Consider the following 15,497-nt stretch of genomic DNA (forward strand, 5'->3'; position numbering starts at 1 on the left):
GAGCCCCACTGCACATGAATGGAGCCATCGCCGCCATGCCTGGTGGGCCGGATAAATGCCTTCAGGGGGCCACATTTGGCCCCCGGGCCGTAGTTTGGGGACCCCTGTGTTATAACATTCTAGGCCTCTGGGTGAGGCTTGAATTGTAATGAAAGGTTAAACCAGCTAAAGAACTGGCAGCTGTAATAGAACTGACAGCTGTGATATTAAATAAAATTGACTTATGTCCCTCTCTCTCTCTCTCTCTCTCTCTCTCTCTCTCTCTCTCTCTCTCTCTCTGCAAATACAGAGTGTTTATCCACTCACAGTGTTTATCCACTAGACCATCTGGATGAATGGATTGTCTTCCTTGCAACATAAAAAGCCAATAAATACTTTTCTCAAAAAAACAAGCCAGTCATTATTCCTTTCATTCATGTTGGGGTGGTGATGACAAGGAGAGTTTCAGGGATACAGGAGGACTTCATACAGCAAGGAACGTTGGTGCTTTTGATTAAAGCATGCACTGCATTCAATATCTAGTCTTAGCCTTGAAGAGGAAGCTACTTGCTTAGTCACATGACAAAGAAGAAGAACATGCAGTTGAGTCACTCATGGCAACCTCATCCTTGGGTCATTCCAAGCAAGAGAGATACAGAAGTGGTTTGCCACTGCCTTCCCCTTCATAGCAACCCTGGTCTTCTTTGGTGGTCTTCCATCCAAGCACCATCCGTGGCTGATGTTGCTGAGCTCCCAAGCTCAGATGAATTCTGGTCAAGTCAAGATATTCCATGTATTGTCGAAGGCTTTCACAGCCGGAATCACTGAGGTGTTGTGTGGTTTCTGGGCTGTATGGCCATGTTGTAGTAGCATTTTTCGTGACGTTTCACCTGCATCTGTGGCTGGCTTCTTCGGAGGATCTGAAGCGCCAGCCACAGATGCAGGCGAAACGTCAGGAGAAAATGCCACTAGAACATGGCCATACAGCCCAGAAACCACATACCTCAAGATATTCTGCTTGCTCAATCACATGAAACCATGGTTTAATTAAACTAACCATGGTTAATATGATGGGGATCATTCCGTTCACAATGGTCAGCCAAGAATACATCAAACCAGAAGGATATACCATGGTTTGAGGTTGCTTTATTAACCAGCAACTATGGGTTCTTGTGATGTATTATCATGGACATCCTGGTCTAATCTTGCCATGCTTCCCAGCACCATCCTCATCAGATTGCAGTCTTGGGTACCAGACAGATCACAACATGGGAAACTGCAAAGTGGATGCAAGTAACTTCTGAAATCAAGGGGAGATGTGATGTGTTCATGGTGGCATGGTCATAGGCAATAAACCGAGCCAGAATTTGCATGAACCCAATCCAGGTTTCACAGACTAATCATAGGCTGTTTCCACACAGCCACGCTCGGGGGGTGCGTCAGCGTATATGACGCCGATGCACCTCCCCCCCAGGACCGTTTGCATGAACAGTCCTGGTAGGGGCAGAGAAGACGGCGCAGCACTGCACCATCGCCCGAATGCCCTCCCTTCCCTCTGACCTTCCGGCGTGTCGCCAAGGCTAGGGGACACGCCCCCCTGCCCTGCGTGACAGCTCTGGAGTCGCAGGGCAGGGGGGCATGTCCCAAGGCCTGGACGCCATGCCGGAATGTCAGAGGGAAGGTAAGGCATTCGGGAAATGGGGGGGATGGCGCCTTCCAGCCGTTCGCAGGGCAGCAGCTGGAAGCTGCTGTTTCCAAAATACATTGCCCAGGGAGCGAGGTTCGGAAACAGCGGCTTTGCATTGCTCGGGGGTTGCGATGCAGCGGCGGCGGCCATGCAAACCCCTCCCTAGGGACGCTGTTTTTAGCGTCTCTGGGTCGCTGTATTCCGCCCATGCGGAAAGAGACGTAGTCGGAATAAAGCCAGATTTCCTGTTCTATTCACTTCTGATTAGTGAAAGCAGTAAGAACATAAGAAAGAGCCTGCTGGATCAGACCAGAGTCCATCTAGTCCAGCACTCTGCTACCCGCAGTGGCCCACCAGGTGCCTTTGGGAGCTCACGTGCAGGATGTGAAAGCAATGGCCTGCTGCTGCTGCTGCTGCTCTTGGGCACCTGATCTGCTAAGGCATTTTGCAATCTCAGATCAAGGAGGATCAAGATTGGGAGCCATACATCGACTTCTCCTCCATAAATCTGCCCAAGCCCCTTTTAAAGCTATCCAGGTTAGTGGCCATCACCACCTCCTGTGGCAGCATATTCCAAACACCAATCACACGTTGCGTGAAGAAATGTTTCCTTTTATTAGTCCTAATTCTTCCCCCCAGGTTGATTGGGTGTGATCGCATGGTCTTTTAAAGAAATTTAAAAGGTTATTTTTGGAAAACAGAACTCTGGACTCAGCAGTCCCCTATTCTGTTCCAGAAGGACTAATATGCAGCTCATACTTTCAGCTCCTTCGAATGTTAGGTGACCAGCCAAAAAAGAAAGTAGGATCCCATTATTCATGCTATTATTATTCATCCCATCATTGTCATTATTATTTTGACAGGCTTTGTATATCCATCTGCCATGTGCAATGACAGGACTTTGGAACAGGGCTATTGTGGGGGCTGTATGAATATTTAGAGTGTCAGACTGGGATCTGGGAGAGCCGAGTGCAAATCCTCACTCCGCCATGAAGTTTGCTGAGTGATCTTGGGCCAGTCACATGCTTTCAGCCCAACTGGTCCTTTTTTAATAGGATAAAGTGGAGAAAGGGAGAATGTAGTAAGCCACTTCGAGTCCCCCATTAGGGTGAAAAGTGGCACATAAATTAAGTAAGCAAATAATTATCCTCGTGGGGTAGCGCTGTTTTTCACAATGGCGTCTCCATAAGAGGACTGTCAGGCCAAGAGAAGCCATTTCCTCACAATGGTACAAGTGTGGATTTAAAAGTTTGAGGAAACGATATCCCAGTGCCTTAAACTCCTTGCAGATATATTTGCTTAAAGCCCCAAGGGACTGCAAAAATAGTATTCTCTAAAATAATTCACAGGAGGAATCAATATATACCTTAACCTTTCACCAATTAAGCATCAAACTAGAACGGGGGAAACGCTTGATGCATCTCTTAGCATATTATGGAACACTTAAATTATCACATTTTCTGGGAACAGCAAGGGGTTATACATATTTAGTTCTCATTTTTCCAGCTGCCATAGCGCTGAGTTCTGTTGGCCAACTGGCTGTGCCAGCAGGGGCTGATGGGGAATTGTAGTCCATAAACATCTGAAGCACCAGAGTTGGACACCTCTGCGCTAAGGGGATAGACAGACATCTCTTTCTCTGTAATGTTTATATAAAGGGGAAGTGTGATCAACTGTTTGTGTATATATTTATGTATGTATGTATGCATTTCATTAAGACCAGAGGTGGGATCCAGCAGGTTCTCACAGGTTCCCGAGAGTAGGTTACTAATTATTTGTGTATGCCGAGAGGGGGTTACTAATTGGTGATTTTGCCACGTGATTTTTGCCTTAGTTACGCCCCTCCTCTCAGCAGTAGCACGCAGAACTTGAAGCAGTCTAGCAGGAGGTGCACTGGCGTGCGTGGCAGCCTGCGCCTGCATGCATTCGTTTCCCGCCCAAGGACCGGCGCAGCGGCTGCGTCCTTGCCACAGCCCCGCCCCAGGAATGCCCCGCCCCGGAATGCCCGGTCACGCCCCATCGTGCCCCGCCCAGCCCCATTGGTGCTACGCCACAGTTTGAATCCCACCACCATGGGAACCTGTTACTAAAATTTTTGGATCCCACCACTGATTAAGACCCTGTAGGCACAGTGGCGTATGTAATTCTCTCCTCTGCCTCTGTAATTCTCTCCTCTGCCAACAACCCTGTTCGGTAGGCTAGGCTGAGAATGTGTGACTGGCCCAAAGCCACCCCAAAAAAGCTCCTATGGCAGTGTGTAGATTTAAACCTAGTTCTCCAAAATCATAGTCCAACACTACACTACACTGGTTCTTGATGTTAACCTACAGGGATTTTGTTGTGCCTGCCCTCATTATGTACTGTTGGTATGGCTTAAAAATATAGCCGTGTGAAGGCTTTCCTTCATGGGCAGCATGTAAGTTCTGGACAGAATGTCCTTTTTTTAAAATAAAGCAAGGGAAATGAGGGGAAATATATCAAAAAACACATTAGTAAAGCCATATTATGCAAAAATCCCCAAAGCAGGATGCGTGACACATTTCTACCTCCTTCTCAAGGCGGGTTTTGCATCGTCCCGCAAAATAGCTCCTTCCTCTTGGCTTCGGCAGCACATGCAATCCTTTCACGAGCTTTTCCGCTCATCAGAGTAGCATATCAGAGATGTTTTAAAATAATTTTCCCCGGCGTATAAAAGGCCTCACAAAGCTTTCAGCAGCACACCTTCATTATCTTTTCCCAACACCTGCTTTTCCCTTTGTCACCAAAACCAGCCAACCCCATAAACACACCCACGAGCCCATCCCTTTCTATTCCGTTCTGCCAGCAGGGAGCCGTGAAGCACAGACAGCTGATCGCCCAAATGTCATGGTGGGAAATGCTGCACGCCCTTGCATGGGTGTGAACTGGGGGAGGGGGGCAATTGAGGGCTTGAGCTCCCTCAGGATTTGGCTGGGGGTTCTGAGCCCCCCCCCCCCCAAGACAACCAGTGCCAAGCCATGTTGACAAAGTCACACGAGGGATTCAGTTACAATGGCAGTTGAGGCCCAGAACGGCCTTACCTTCCTGTTGTATCCACAGACAACTTCCTGCAGGTTTGCCATAGCTTCACTCCAGGAAACCAGGAAAAAGCATGTTTTGGACTGTGTGGCATGGCTGGTTTTGTCAATGGAGAGAAGTGTTGGAAGTGAAGGACTTTACACTGTTACGCTGTTTCCTGCCTCAACCTACAGAGGGGGTTTTACTAGAGAGCTAGTGGCTAGATAGGGACCTAGGGATTTGACACTCTATCATGCTGGTTCTATCCCTTTGATGTTAGACTGATACTCTCAGGGACTTCCTTCCTTCCGGCTTCTTCCTCGACCCCTTCTCCATTCCTATTCCTACCATGCCTAGAGAGAGGATGGATGCTCCACGCATCCATCTCCATCCAGTTAGATTAGGATAGCATAGTGACTCTATCTACCTATCTTTCTATCCAGAATGGAGTTCACTAATAAATACTCTTTTTATTAGATTAGAAACTACAACTGACTCCGACTTTCTTTTGTGTAAGTGTAACCTCTATCTGTGGGTTCTGTGGGGCAGAACTTGGAATGAGTTTGCAACAACAATTTTTAAAAACAAAATGGTTTACTTTGTTAACATACAACATTAAACATCAACATTTAACACCACACTTTAAGGTCCTGTTCAGGTTGCATTTTCAAGTCCTTCTAGTTACAGTCTTCTGATATTGCCAAGTCCAATTCTTCTTTGCAAGTGGGTTGGCTCCTGAAGACTCCAAGGGCTTGGTGAACAGGATTCAACATGATGAAGGTTTCCAGGAGAACTCTCACCCATTACAAACATAAAAAAACCCTTAACAAGGTGTTAAGGGCTTATAGAAATCAAAGTCCGAGTCTGGTAGCCTTGTCTCCTCCAAAGAGCTCTGCAGCCTTCTGCTGCTTTGAGTCTCCACCCCTTTCTGGGTCAACCCATTCTGAGCATGGGGGTTACATAAGCTTGCCGCACATTGGGATCAATCACACGCGCGCGCACGCGCACGAGGTAAGGCTTCTGCTGTGTTCTAGCCACCCGTGCCACTCTGCTAACTATGAATAGTGATAATCTCCAACTACCAGGAGCACTTATCCCAACAAGAAGAACCTTCTGACCAGGATGAAGCAAGGGTATCTGGGGTGATCTAGAAGGAACGCACCGACGACGACTGAATTTTTGGAGAGAGATTATTTGTTGATGTGTGAGTTCACACGAAAAGGGCTGTGTAGCTAAAACCTGTGAAAATTGGGAATGGTGTCTTTAGGGGCGACACCATCTGGCAGGTGGTTGTTTTTATTGAGTTATCAGATTTATATGCAACAAAAACTGCTTGAGGTATCTCATGGCACAAACAGTGAAAATTAAAAACAAAGAATTCTATACAATTAAACAGTAGAACCCCCACAGCTCAGCAGCACACACCTGAAGCCAAATGGTGTAAAACTCTTTGCTATCATATCCTACTGGAGATCCCTGGCCCCTCAATGATGTGGCTGGCCTCCACTCGGGCCAGGGCCTTTACGGCTCTGGCCCCTTCCTCCAGCTGTCCAGGCCCTGCGGGACCTTGGCGATTTCCGCAGGGCCTGTAAGACTGAGTTGTTCCACCGGGGCTTTGGAGAGGCCAGCTGCTGAATGTGCCCCCCCCCCATTCCATGGGTTCTCAATATCATCGAGACCCACTGCCCCCCCCCTTTTAGGAGGATTAAGCTGAGTTTAAGTTAAATAAGGTATTTTGTGAGATGCCTTCCCTAGGTAGTAACCGCTGTTTTAAATTGTATTTATGATGGTTTTATGGTTTTATGTTGTACATATATTAAATAAATAAATAAATAAATAAATAAATAAATAAATAAATAATAATAATAATAATAATAATAATAATAATAATAATAATAATAATAATAATAATAATAATAATAATAATAATAATAATATCATAGATGTTGCTGTGCCAGTTGACAGCAGGGTAGAGGACAAAGAGCTGGAAAAGATCACAAAATACAAGGACCTACAAATTGAAGTTGAACGATTGTGGCAAAAAAGAACAACAGTAATCCCACTAGTAGTCGGTGCTCTAGGAGGAATCCCAAGAAATCTTGAAAAACATCTGGAAAGCCTAAACTTGGACAGAACATCAGTCCACATGCTGCAGAAAGCAGCACTTCTAGGAACTGCACATATTCTACGCAAATACCTCTAATATCCTAGGTCCTTGGGAAGGACTCGATATTCAGAGATGAATTCCAGACACTTGTGCTGTGTTGTTATGTATATAATAATAATAATAATAATAATAATAATAATAATAATAATACCCAAGAAGATGTAAAGAACCCAGCTGGCAGGAGAATAACTCCGTTCAAAGCCTGCTCAAGCACAAATGTATTTGAGTAAATACGAGCTTGCCCGGAGCTGTTTTTGCAGTCCCCAGTCAATCTCATCTTAGTAAAGAAAAAAGCGTTTTCTGACAGGAAAAGCCAGCCATTCACAAGTCAGTAGCAAAAAGTCTAAAAATGGCACCTGGGTGCAGCCTTACGAAGGATTGTGCCAGCTGCAAGACACCTGGATTGATTTGCATCTTTCCTCCTTCCCCTCTTCCCCCAATCAATCATTTCCTGTCCTAGGCCTGAGAGTTCTGGAATTCTGGAATATCTTTAACATATCAAACTTAGATTTAGAGCGTCCTTCTGTTCCTTCGTGCAGAAAGCCGCATGGCGTGCTGATGCTGGATGTGATTCTCACTGGTTTCCATCTCCTAAGAATTTCTGCAGTAAAATCTTTTATGAAAATCATTGATAAAATCTATCTTTTACACAATCGCTTTTCCTCAGATGTGCCCCAACACATGCACAAAACTGAAACATTTCCTATAGGAGAGGATGGGGCTTTCCCCACTGCAGAAGGGAGCTAAGGTCGACTCGGTTCCCTTCAGTGGAGGGCGATTCCAGGCTGTCCCCACAGCAACTGAGTTGGCTCCCTGGAACTGAGCTAAGTGGGTGGGATCATCTTGGTGCCTGTTTCACTCCTCAATCATGATTGGTGCTTGTGTTATGGCGGGAAACAGGAGTGGTTTTTTTTACAGTTTTTACAGTTTACAGTTACATAAGCTTTCTGCCCGCCACGACTCTCCTGTTCTGCACATGCCACAAAAGCAGCTCGTGATTGGTTGAACGGATGAGGTGTCATTTCGATGCTTCCCCACTTTGAAGCTTCGAAGCGGTATCGACCTTGTTCCAGCAGAAAAGTGTCGTTCATAACTGCGACAGGGATGTCGCAGTTCTGAGGGGGGGGGGGACCTGAGACAAAACAATGTTGAGCTCGGTGGCGGTGGGGATTCACTGAGGCGAACCTAGGTAGAAACCAGTTCAACTCTGTCAGTGGGGAAAGCCCCGATGATAGTACACACATTCTAAACTTTTACAAAACTGACTGGAATGCTGCCCACTGCAACTTCATCTGGACATGTTTTTAGATATTGTAGTGTGACCTCAGGATTAGATTTTAAGCTTCCTTGTCTTCCTAGTCTTGCATGAGTTTACACATCTTTGTACCGCTCCGTATTATGCTAATTAGCTAGTTGCTTGTGTATTAGGCTAGGCTATGCCTTATGTACTCTTTGTACTCAATATATTGTTTTTGTCACTTGTATCAGGGTTTTTTCATTCTGCTTTATATTAGAAAGGTCTGTCTGAGCCAGAAATCTGTAACACATTCTTTCCGCCCTTCCTGTCAGACCAGTTGGCCTTAAGATAACAAGAGGCCTCTCATGTTAACACAACAGAACTGACAATAAACCATCTGCTTGCTAAAATTAAGATTCACTCCCTGGGACCAGTATGAATGAATCTTCCATTCCTGCTATCAGCAATAAAGATGGTACCTGGTAACCCCTTGCTCAGTGATGAAGAAAGATCCCGGCCACATATCACTCAGCCAGAGGTGTAGTGTAACCCCCATGCTCAGAATGGGTTGACCCAGAAAGGGGTGGAGACTCAAAGCAGCAAGAGAATGCTGCAGAACTCATGTAATTTGGAGGAGACAAGACTACCAGACTCGGACCTTGGTTTGTATAAGCCCTTAACACCTTGTTAAGGTAACTGCAAAGTTGTTGGGAACTAGTGGGAAGGGAGTTGTTTATTTTTGCTATATTGTAAATGTTGGAGTTTATTGTTTCAGGGTTTTTTTTGTTTGTAATCGGTGAGAGTTCTCTTGGAAACCTTCATCATGTTGAATCCTGTTCACCAAGCCCTTGGAGTCTTCAGGAGCCAACCCACTTGCAAGAAGAATTGGACTTGGCAATATCAGAAGACTGTGACTAGAAGGACTTAAAATGCAACCTGAACAGGACCTTGAAGTGTGATGTTAAATGTTGATGTTATATGTTATATGTTAAGAAAGTAAACCATTTTGTTTTTAAAATTTGTGGTTGCAAACTCATTCCAAGTTCTGCCCCACAGAACCCACAGATAGAGGTTACAGTAGCAAGGGGGGGAAGTGCCCGGTGCACCAGAGCGTCCTCCACCCCCACCCCGGAATGCCCCCACCATGCCCTCACCACACCCCCACAGGGGCACGCACCTGGTGTGATACCCCCCCCCATTCCCTTGGAGCTACGCCTCTGCACTCAGCCTCCGGTATCCAAATTCTGTGTCCCTGTGATGTGCAGAATGTACCACCTCAAGAGTCAACATCTCCATCTCCAAACTGTCTCAGCCCTTGGTGTTTGTTATCCGTTTCTCAAGGATGTTGCATATGCATAAATACCTTTGTTTATTATTCCGATACCCCTGTTTGACATGATTCAGTGACTCTGCTGCAATTTGTATTTGTAAGCAACCAGCTCATAAGCATAACACTGCGTGGTTCAAAGATGTGAAAACTCATGCAAAACTAGAAAGACAAGGAAGCTTACAATCTAATCCTGGGGTGACACTACACAAGGGAGCGGAAAGTTAAACTTTCCGCTCTTTGTGATGTGATTGATGTATTCAGTGGAGAACAAGGAAATGTCTGCATCAGCTAATACCAGAGTTAGCTAAACTTATCAGAATAGGTCTTGCGATACCTGTTTCCTCCTGCCCCCCACCCCAAGCGTCTTTGATTGAGGTGCCCTGTTCTTGGTTGGGACAGAAAGGGGGAATGCAAGCCAGTTTCTACAGTTCTTAAAATGGCTTTATTCAAAGGAAGAAACAAGACCCTAACTCCTCCCAGGGTTAACTAAACAGAGTACTTGCTCATCCTCAGGCTGTAGGAAGCTGTAAACTTGTCTCTTCTCCGGCTGCTGTTGGCTGGTAGACAGTCCCTTGCTTCCTTGTAGCTCTGGAATACTTGCTCTTGCTGTAGACGAACTTGGCTTGCTCTCTTTTTAGACCACCATATAAACATATGGTCTTGTCTGGACCTATATGGTTTAATAGGCCCCTTCCGCACACGCAAAATAATGCGTTTTCAAACCACTTTCACAACTGTTTGCAAGTGAATTTTGCTATTCCGCACAGCTTCAAAGAGCACTGAAAGCAGTTTGAAAGTGCATTATTTTGCATGTGCGGAATGAGCCATAGACATTATGAACAGTGCGGAGATCCTCACCCTTAGCACCTCATAGATTAACTGACTAACTAACACAGAGGACTTCTGGGTGGGGAAAGGAGAATTGTCTGCTGGGAAAAAGTCTTAAAGGGGCAGGGGCTAACTAAAACACCCTCCCAGGAAAGGCTTAACAATGAGGCAAAACCCACACTAACTACAGGGAAACTGAATCTTAAAAGGGAAATAACTAAAGGCTCTGTGGGGGCATGACACCTGCAGTACCTCAGAAAGGTCGTATTTATGCCTTTGTAGAATTAAGACCTTTTTAATGCTCAAACATGAAACAGGCAAGGCTCAGTCACATTTTTAATTCTTCATGGTCCTAAACAGACCTCTCAGGAAACTGATCTTAATGTTACAGCTAATGAGTTTGTTCAAAGAACATCCATGAAAACGAACGCATTCAGTGTCAAAATGGTAAAAGATCTGGAATCCGTGCTCTACAAAGAGAGACTTAGGGAGCTGGGGATGTTTAGTCTGGAGAAGCAAAGGTCAAGGGGGGGGGGGGATATGATAGCTATGTTTAAATATTTGGAGGGATGCCATGTCGAAGAAGGAGCAAGCGTTTTCTGCTGCCTCAGAGACTAGGGCCCCTTCCGCACACGCAAAATAATGCATTTTCAAACCACTTTCACAACTGTTTGCAAGTGGATTTTGCTGTTCCACACAGCTTCAAAGAGCACTGAAAGCAGTTTGAAAGTGCATTATTCTGCATGTGCGGAATGAGCCTATGACATGGAGTAATGGATTCAAGGGGCAGGAAAAGAGATTCCATCTAAACATTAGGAAGAACTTCCTGACCATCAGGGCTGGTCGACAGTGGAATTCACTGCCTCGGAGAGTGGTGGAGTCTCCTTCTTTGGAGGTTTTTAAACAGTGGCTCAGGATGATCATATGTCGGGAGTGCTTTGATTGGGTGTTCCTGCATGGCAAGGGGTTGGACTGGATGGCCCTTGAGGTCTCTTCCAACTCTATGTCCCCTTCTGCACATGCAGAATCATGCACTTTCAATCCACTTTCAGTGCACTTTGCAGCTGTGCGGAATAGCAAAATCCACTTGCAAACAGTTGTGAAAGTGGATTGAAAGTGCATTATTCTGCATGTGCGGAAGGGACCTATGATTCTAAGTACAGGGTTATTTGAATTGTAACATCCTACAAGTGAGTTGTACTTAGGTAAGGCAATTTTTAACAAGGAAATTGGGAAGGATAGGTGGGATATAGCAGGAGAAGATGCTTGCAGGAACAGAAGGGGTAATAGAGATTGGGAGAGTATTTGATTGTATTATAATTTTTTAAAATGTAAATAAAGAAACAGATTGTGTTGTTAATAAAAAGTTGGAGTTGCATTTCAGCTATCTGTAGATCATTGGTTGAAGCGAAATATGCTTTACACGTTGAACCTAAAGAGCAGAAACTAACTATGGACAGGCTCATTTTCTATGAGCTGATTATGTGATTTTAATAATAATTTGTTTTGAATATCTGTCTTTTTATGGTGGAGTTTTTAAGCAGTGTGCTAAGAAATCAAGGTATATAAATTCACAGGGGGATAACTGTGGGTTTTCTTTGGGGTCATGACACTAGGCACTGTCCTGAATTGCCTCAAAACGTGCTTGTACTCGCTCAAAAGATATGAGTTTGAAGAAGCTAGCTACTATTCCAAATGCCATACATCATAGGTGTCAAACTCGCAGCCCTCCAGATGTATGGACTACAGTTCCCATCATCCCCTGCCAGCATGATGCTGACAGGGGATGATGGGAACTGTAGTCCATAACATCTGGAGGGCTGCGAGTTCGACATCTATGCCATACAGTGTCCCTCCCTAAATCCTCCACAGCCCAACCTCCATAGATAGTGACAATTGAGGCCCCTCACTGTGATGTCACTGGCTCCTCCCTCTGATGTCACTGGGCCTTTGGCTCAGCCCTAGCCCCACCCTTGACACATTAGCAAGTCTACGCCCCTGCACCCTTGGCCAGCCTTCATTTACTGCTTTGTGTCACACGGCTCCACTCTGCAACCCTTGAAGCCTTCCTTCATTCAGCCTAGTGAGTGTTCGTCTGACGGAAGTGGCTCTTCGGCGGCCGGAAAAACTTCAATGGTAGGCTAAAGCCACTTTGAAAAACATGTCTCCTGTTCCCCCTTTGTGCGTGGAGCAACGGCGTCAACAAAAAGCCCATAAATGCATTTTTCAAAAGCTGCAGCGCCCATGAAAGGAAAGTGAAATTCTATTTTCACCTCTAAGCGGCAAAAAAGAACTCAATCTCAGGGCGCCAGCCTCGTGGAGAAGATAATCACCATGCGCTTCAGTCTTGAAATGTTCTTTTCAATTCATCTGTAACTTTCTGCCAACTTCCACCCACTGTTCATCTTCCCATGCGGGCTTTCCGGCACATTACCTTGACGGATGCTCCTTGAAGAAGAAAACTAAGCAGGTGCTCCAGCTGACTTGGATAAACAGTTGACTCATTTTGCAAGGGGCGGGGGGGTGGGCAGTGGTGGGATTCAGCCGGTTCGCACCACTTCGGCAGAACCGGTTGTTAAAATGGTGCTTATAAACAACCAGTGGGAGGGGATCATTTCCAAAATCCTGCGGGGTTTCTCGTCTGTGGTCTGGACCATTGGGGACAAGTATGGGACAGTCAGGAGCATGGGACAGTCAGGAGCAGCAGTGGCATAGGAGGTTAAGAGCTCGTGTATCTAATCTGGAGGAACCGGGTTTGATTCCCAGCTCTGCCGCCTGAGCTGTGGAGGTTTATCTGGGGAATTCGGATTAGCCTGTGCACTCCCACACACGCCAGCTGGGTGACCTTGGGCTAGTCACAGCTTCTCGGAGCTCTCTCAGTCCCACCCACCTCACAGGGTGTTTGTTGTGAGGGGGGGAAGGGCAAGGAGATTGTAAGCCCCTTTGAGTCTCCTGCAGGAGAGAAAGGGGGGGATATAAATCCAAACTCCTCCTCCTCCTCCTCCTCCTCCTCCTCCTCCTCCTCCTCCTCTTCTTCTTCTTCTTCTTCTTCTTCTTCTTCTTCTTCTTCTTCTTCTTCTTCTTCTTCTTCTTCTTCTTCTTCTTCTTCAGTCATGGACATAATGAACCTGACCAATGGTCCATTTGCACTGCAATCCTATGCCCAGTCAGGCCAGTCGAAGCCCACTGAAGTCGACAGGTTGGATAGCGCAAAATGTCTCCACTGTTAAGAGACCCGTCACACCGAGTGGTGAGACGCAGTACTGCAGTCAAAAGTTCTGCTCGCCATCTGAGTTTGACCCCGAAGAAAGATGGTTTTCGGTAGCTGGCTCAAGGGTGACTCAACCTTCCATCCTTCTGAGGTTGATAGAATGAGTACCCAGGTTGTTGGGGGCAGGGGCGGAGCGCTCACGGGACGTGTGGGGTCACATGTCCCAAGGTGTACATCGGCTGGTCACGTGGTGGGGCAGAGAATCGTCCTCACAGCAGCAGTGGCGTAGGAGGTTAAGAGCTCGTGTATCTAATCTGCAGGAACCGGGTTTGATTCCCAGCTCTGCTGCCTGAGCTGTGGAGGCTTATCTGGGGAATTCAGATTAGCCTGTGCACTCCCACACACGCCAGCTGGGTGACCTTGGGCTAGTCACAGCTTCTCGGAGCTCTCCCAGCCCCACCTACCTCACAGGGTGTTTGTTGTGAGGGGGGAAGGGCAAGGAGATTGTAAGCCCCTTTGAGAAAGGGGGGATATAAATCCAAACTCCTCCTCCTCCTCCTTCTTCTTCCTCCTCCTTCTCCTCCTCCTCCTCCTTTTGGGGCCCACCCCACCAGGTGGCTCCTTCAACTGGCAGAGCCTCTGGCCTAAGGAGCAGTGTGGATGGGCTGCCGCCAGGCACCCCTCAACCCCATCCAACCATACCAGGTTGCTCCTTCAGCCGGCGGAGGCTGAAAGAGCAGTCTGGGGGGGGGGGCGGGCCGAGGGGTGGGTCATGGCAGGCTCCCGCTAGCTATGGTAAGTGGGATGCGGGGGGTGCAGGCTGCCAGAGCAGGTGTTGCCCCAGTCACCATTCTTCCCCTACGCCTCTGGCTGGGGTAAAATGTTCATGACTGGGGAAGGCAATGGCAAACCATTCCATAGACAAAGTCTGCCTAGTAAGTGATGACCCAGTGCTTGCACAGGGAACTGCCTTTACTTATGAGCTCTCTTGCAAGCAGAAACACAAGAAAGTAATTGTGAGAAGCCCTTGCATGAAGTCAACTTCACCATGAGTTTAGAAGGATGTGAGTCTGCATAAGACAGCACTGGGAGCCTAGTAGCTTACTACTGTCTACTCAAAGTAAGAATCAATCTTCAAGTCGAAAGCTTTCAAGTCGAAGGCTTCATTGTCAAAGGCTTTCACTGCTGGAATCACTAGGGTGTTGTGGGTTTTCCGGGTTGCATGGCTGTGTTCCAGTAGCATTTTCTCCTGCCGTTTCGCCTGCATCTGTGGCTGGCCTCTCCAGAGGATCCTCTGAAGATGCCAGGCACAGATGCAGGTGAAGCATCAGGAGAAAATGCTACTGGAACACGGCCATGCAACCCGGAAAACCCACAACACCCTAATCTTCAAGACCTCTGAAATGTTTCTCTGCCCTGCTGCTAGCTGAAATACTGGAACTGAAGGCATCTGAATTCCAAAACCTGTTTTAAAAATCTCAGTTTGCACTGGCAACCCCTCCCCTCAACAATTTGCTGCTGATTTGGATGTCACAGGAAATTGTAGCGAGATTGAAGACTTCCTAAATTAGTCCTCAAACTTGGCCCGTGATCCCAAGGGTAAGCCAGCCTGCCAATCAAACCAAAATATATGACATCAGCGTCAATCTGAGCATCTCAGTTGACTAGAAAAAAATATGGGAATAGATACCTACTAAGATGCTAACGAAAGCATAGAGGATAGGTATCCACCTGGATGCACTGGAGACAATCCCCTCCCTCACTAAAGAGCGGTGTAAAGAGGATAGTGCCCAGTAGACCTCTTTTCTCTTTCTTCTGAAGCAAATGTGCTCTGCTATCTAGCTCTTGGCCTTCCAAGCAGAGGCATACCACCCACTGGGCAAAGTGGGCAGTTGCCCAAGGCACAAAATTTTTAGTCAAGTGGGGGTGCCTGATTTCTAAGCCCTGCCCACTCTGGCTAAGCCCCGCCCACTCTGGATGGTGGCCCACAAGCCACCAGAGGCAGAGCAGGAGGTCAGGGGA

The 15,497-nt window shown here is 46.7% G+C and overlaps 1 protein-coding gene across 1 annotated transcript in view; it reads left to right on the forward strand.

The window, feature by feature from the left end:
- Window positions 1-1,617: 1,617 nt before the first annotated feature.
- Window positions 1,618-15,497, forward strand: part of MTNR1B (melatonin receptor 1B) — a 62,929-nt gene continuing 49,049 nt past the window's right edge. The window contains 1 exon segment of the mRNA XM_048494027.1: window positions 1,618-1,660. Within this exon segment, the coding sequence (XP_048349984.1) occupies window positions 1,618-1,660 (43 nt within the window).

Source organism: Sphaerodactylus townsendi, linkage group LG04 (genome assembly GCF_021028975.2).
Source record: "Sphaerodactylus townsendi isolate TG3544 linkage group LG04, MPM_Stown_v2.3, whole genome shotgun sequence".
Classification (NCBI taxonomy): domain Eukaryota; kingdom Metazoa; phylum Chordata; class Lepidosauria; order Squamata; family Sphaerodactylidae; genus Sphaerodactylus; species Sphaerodactylus townsendi.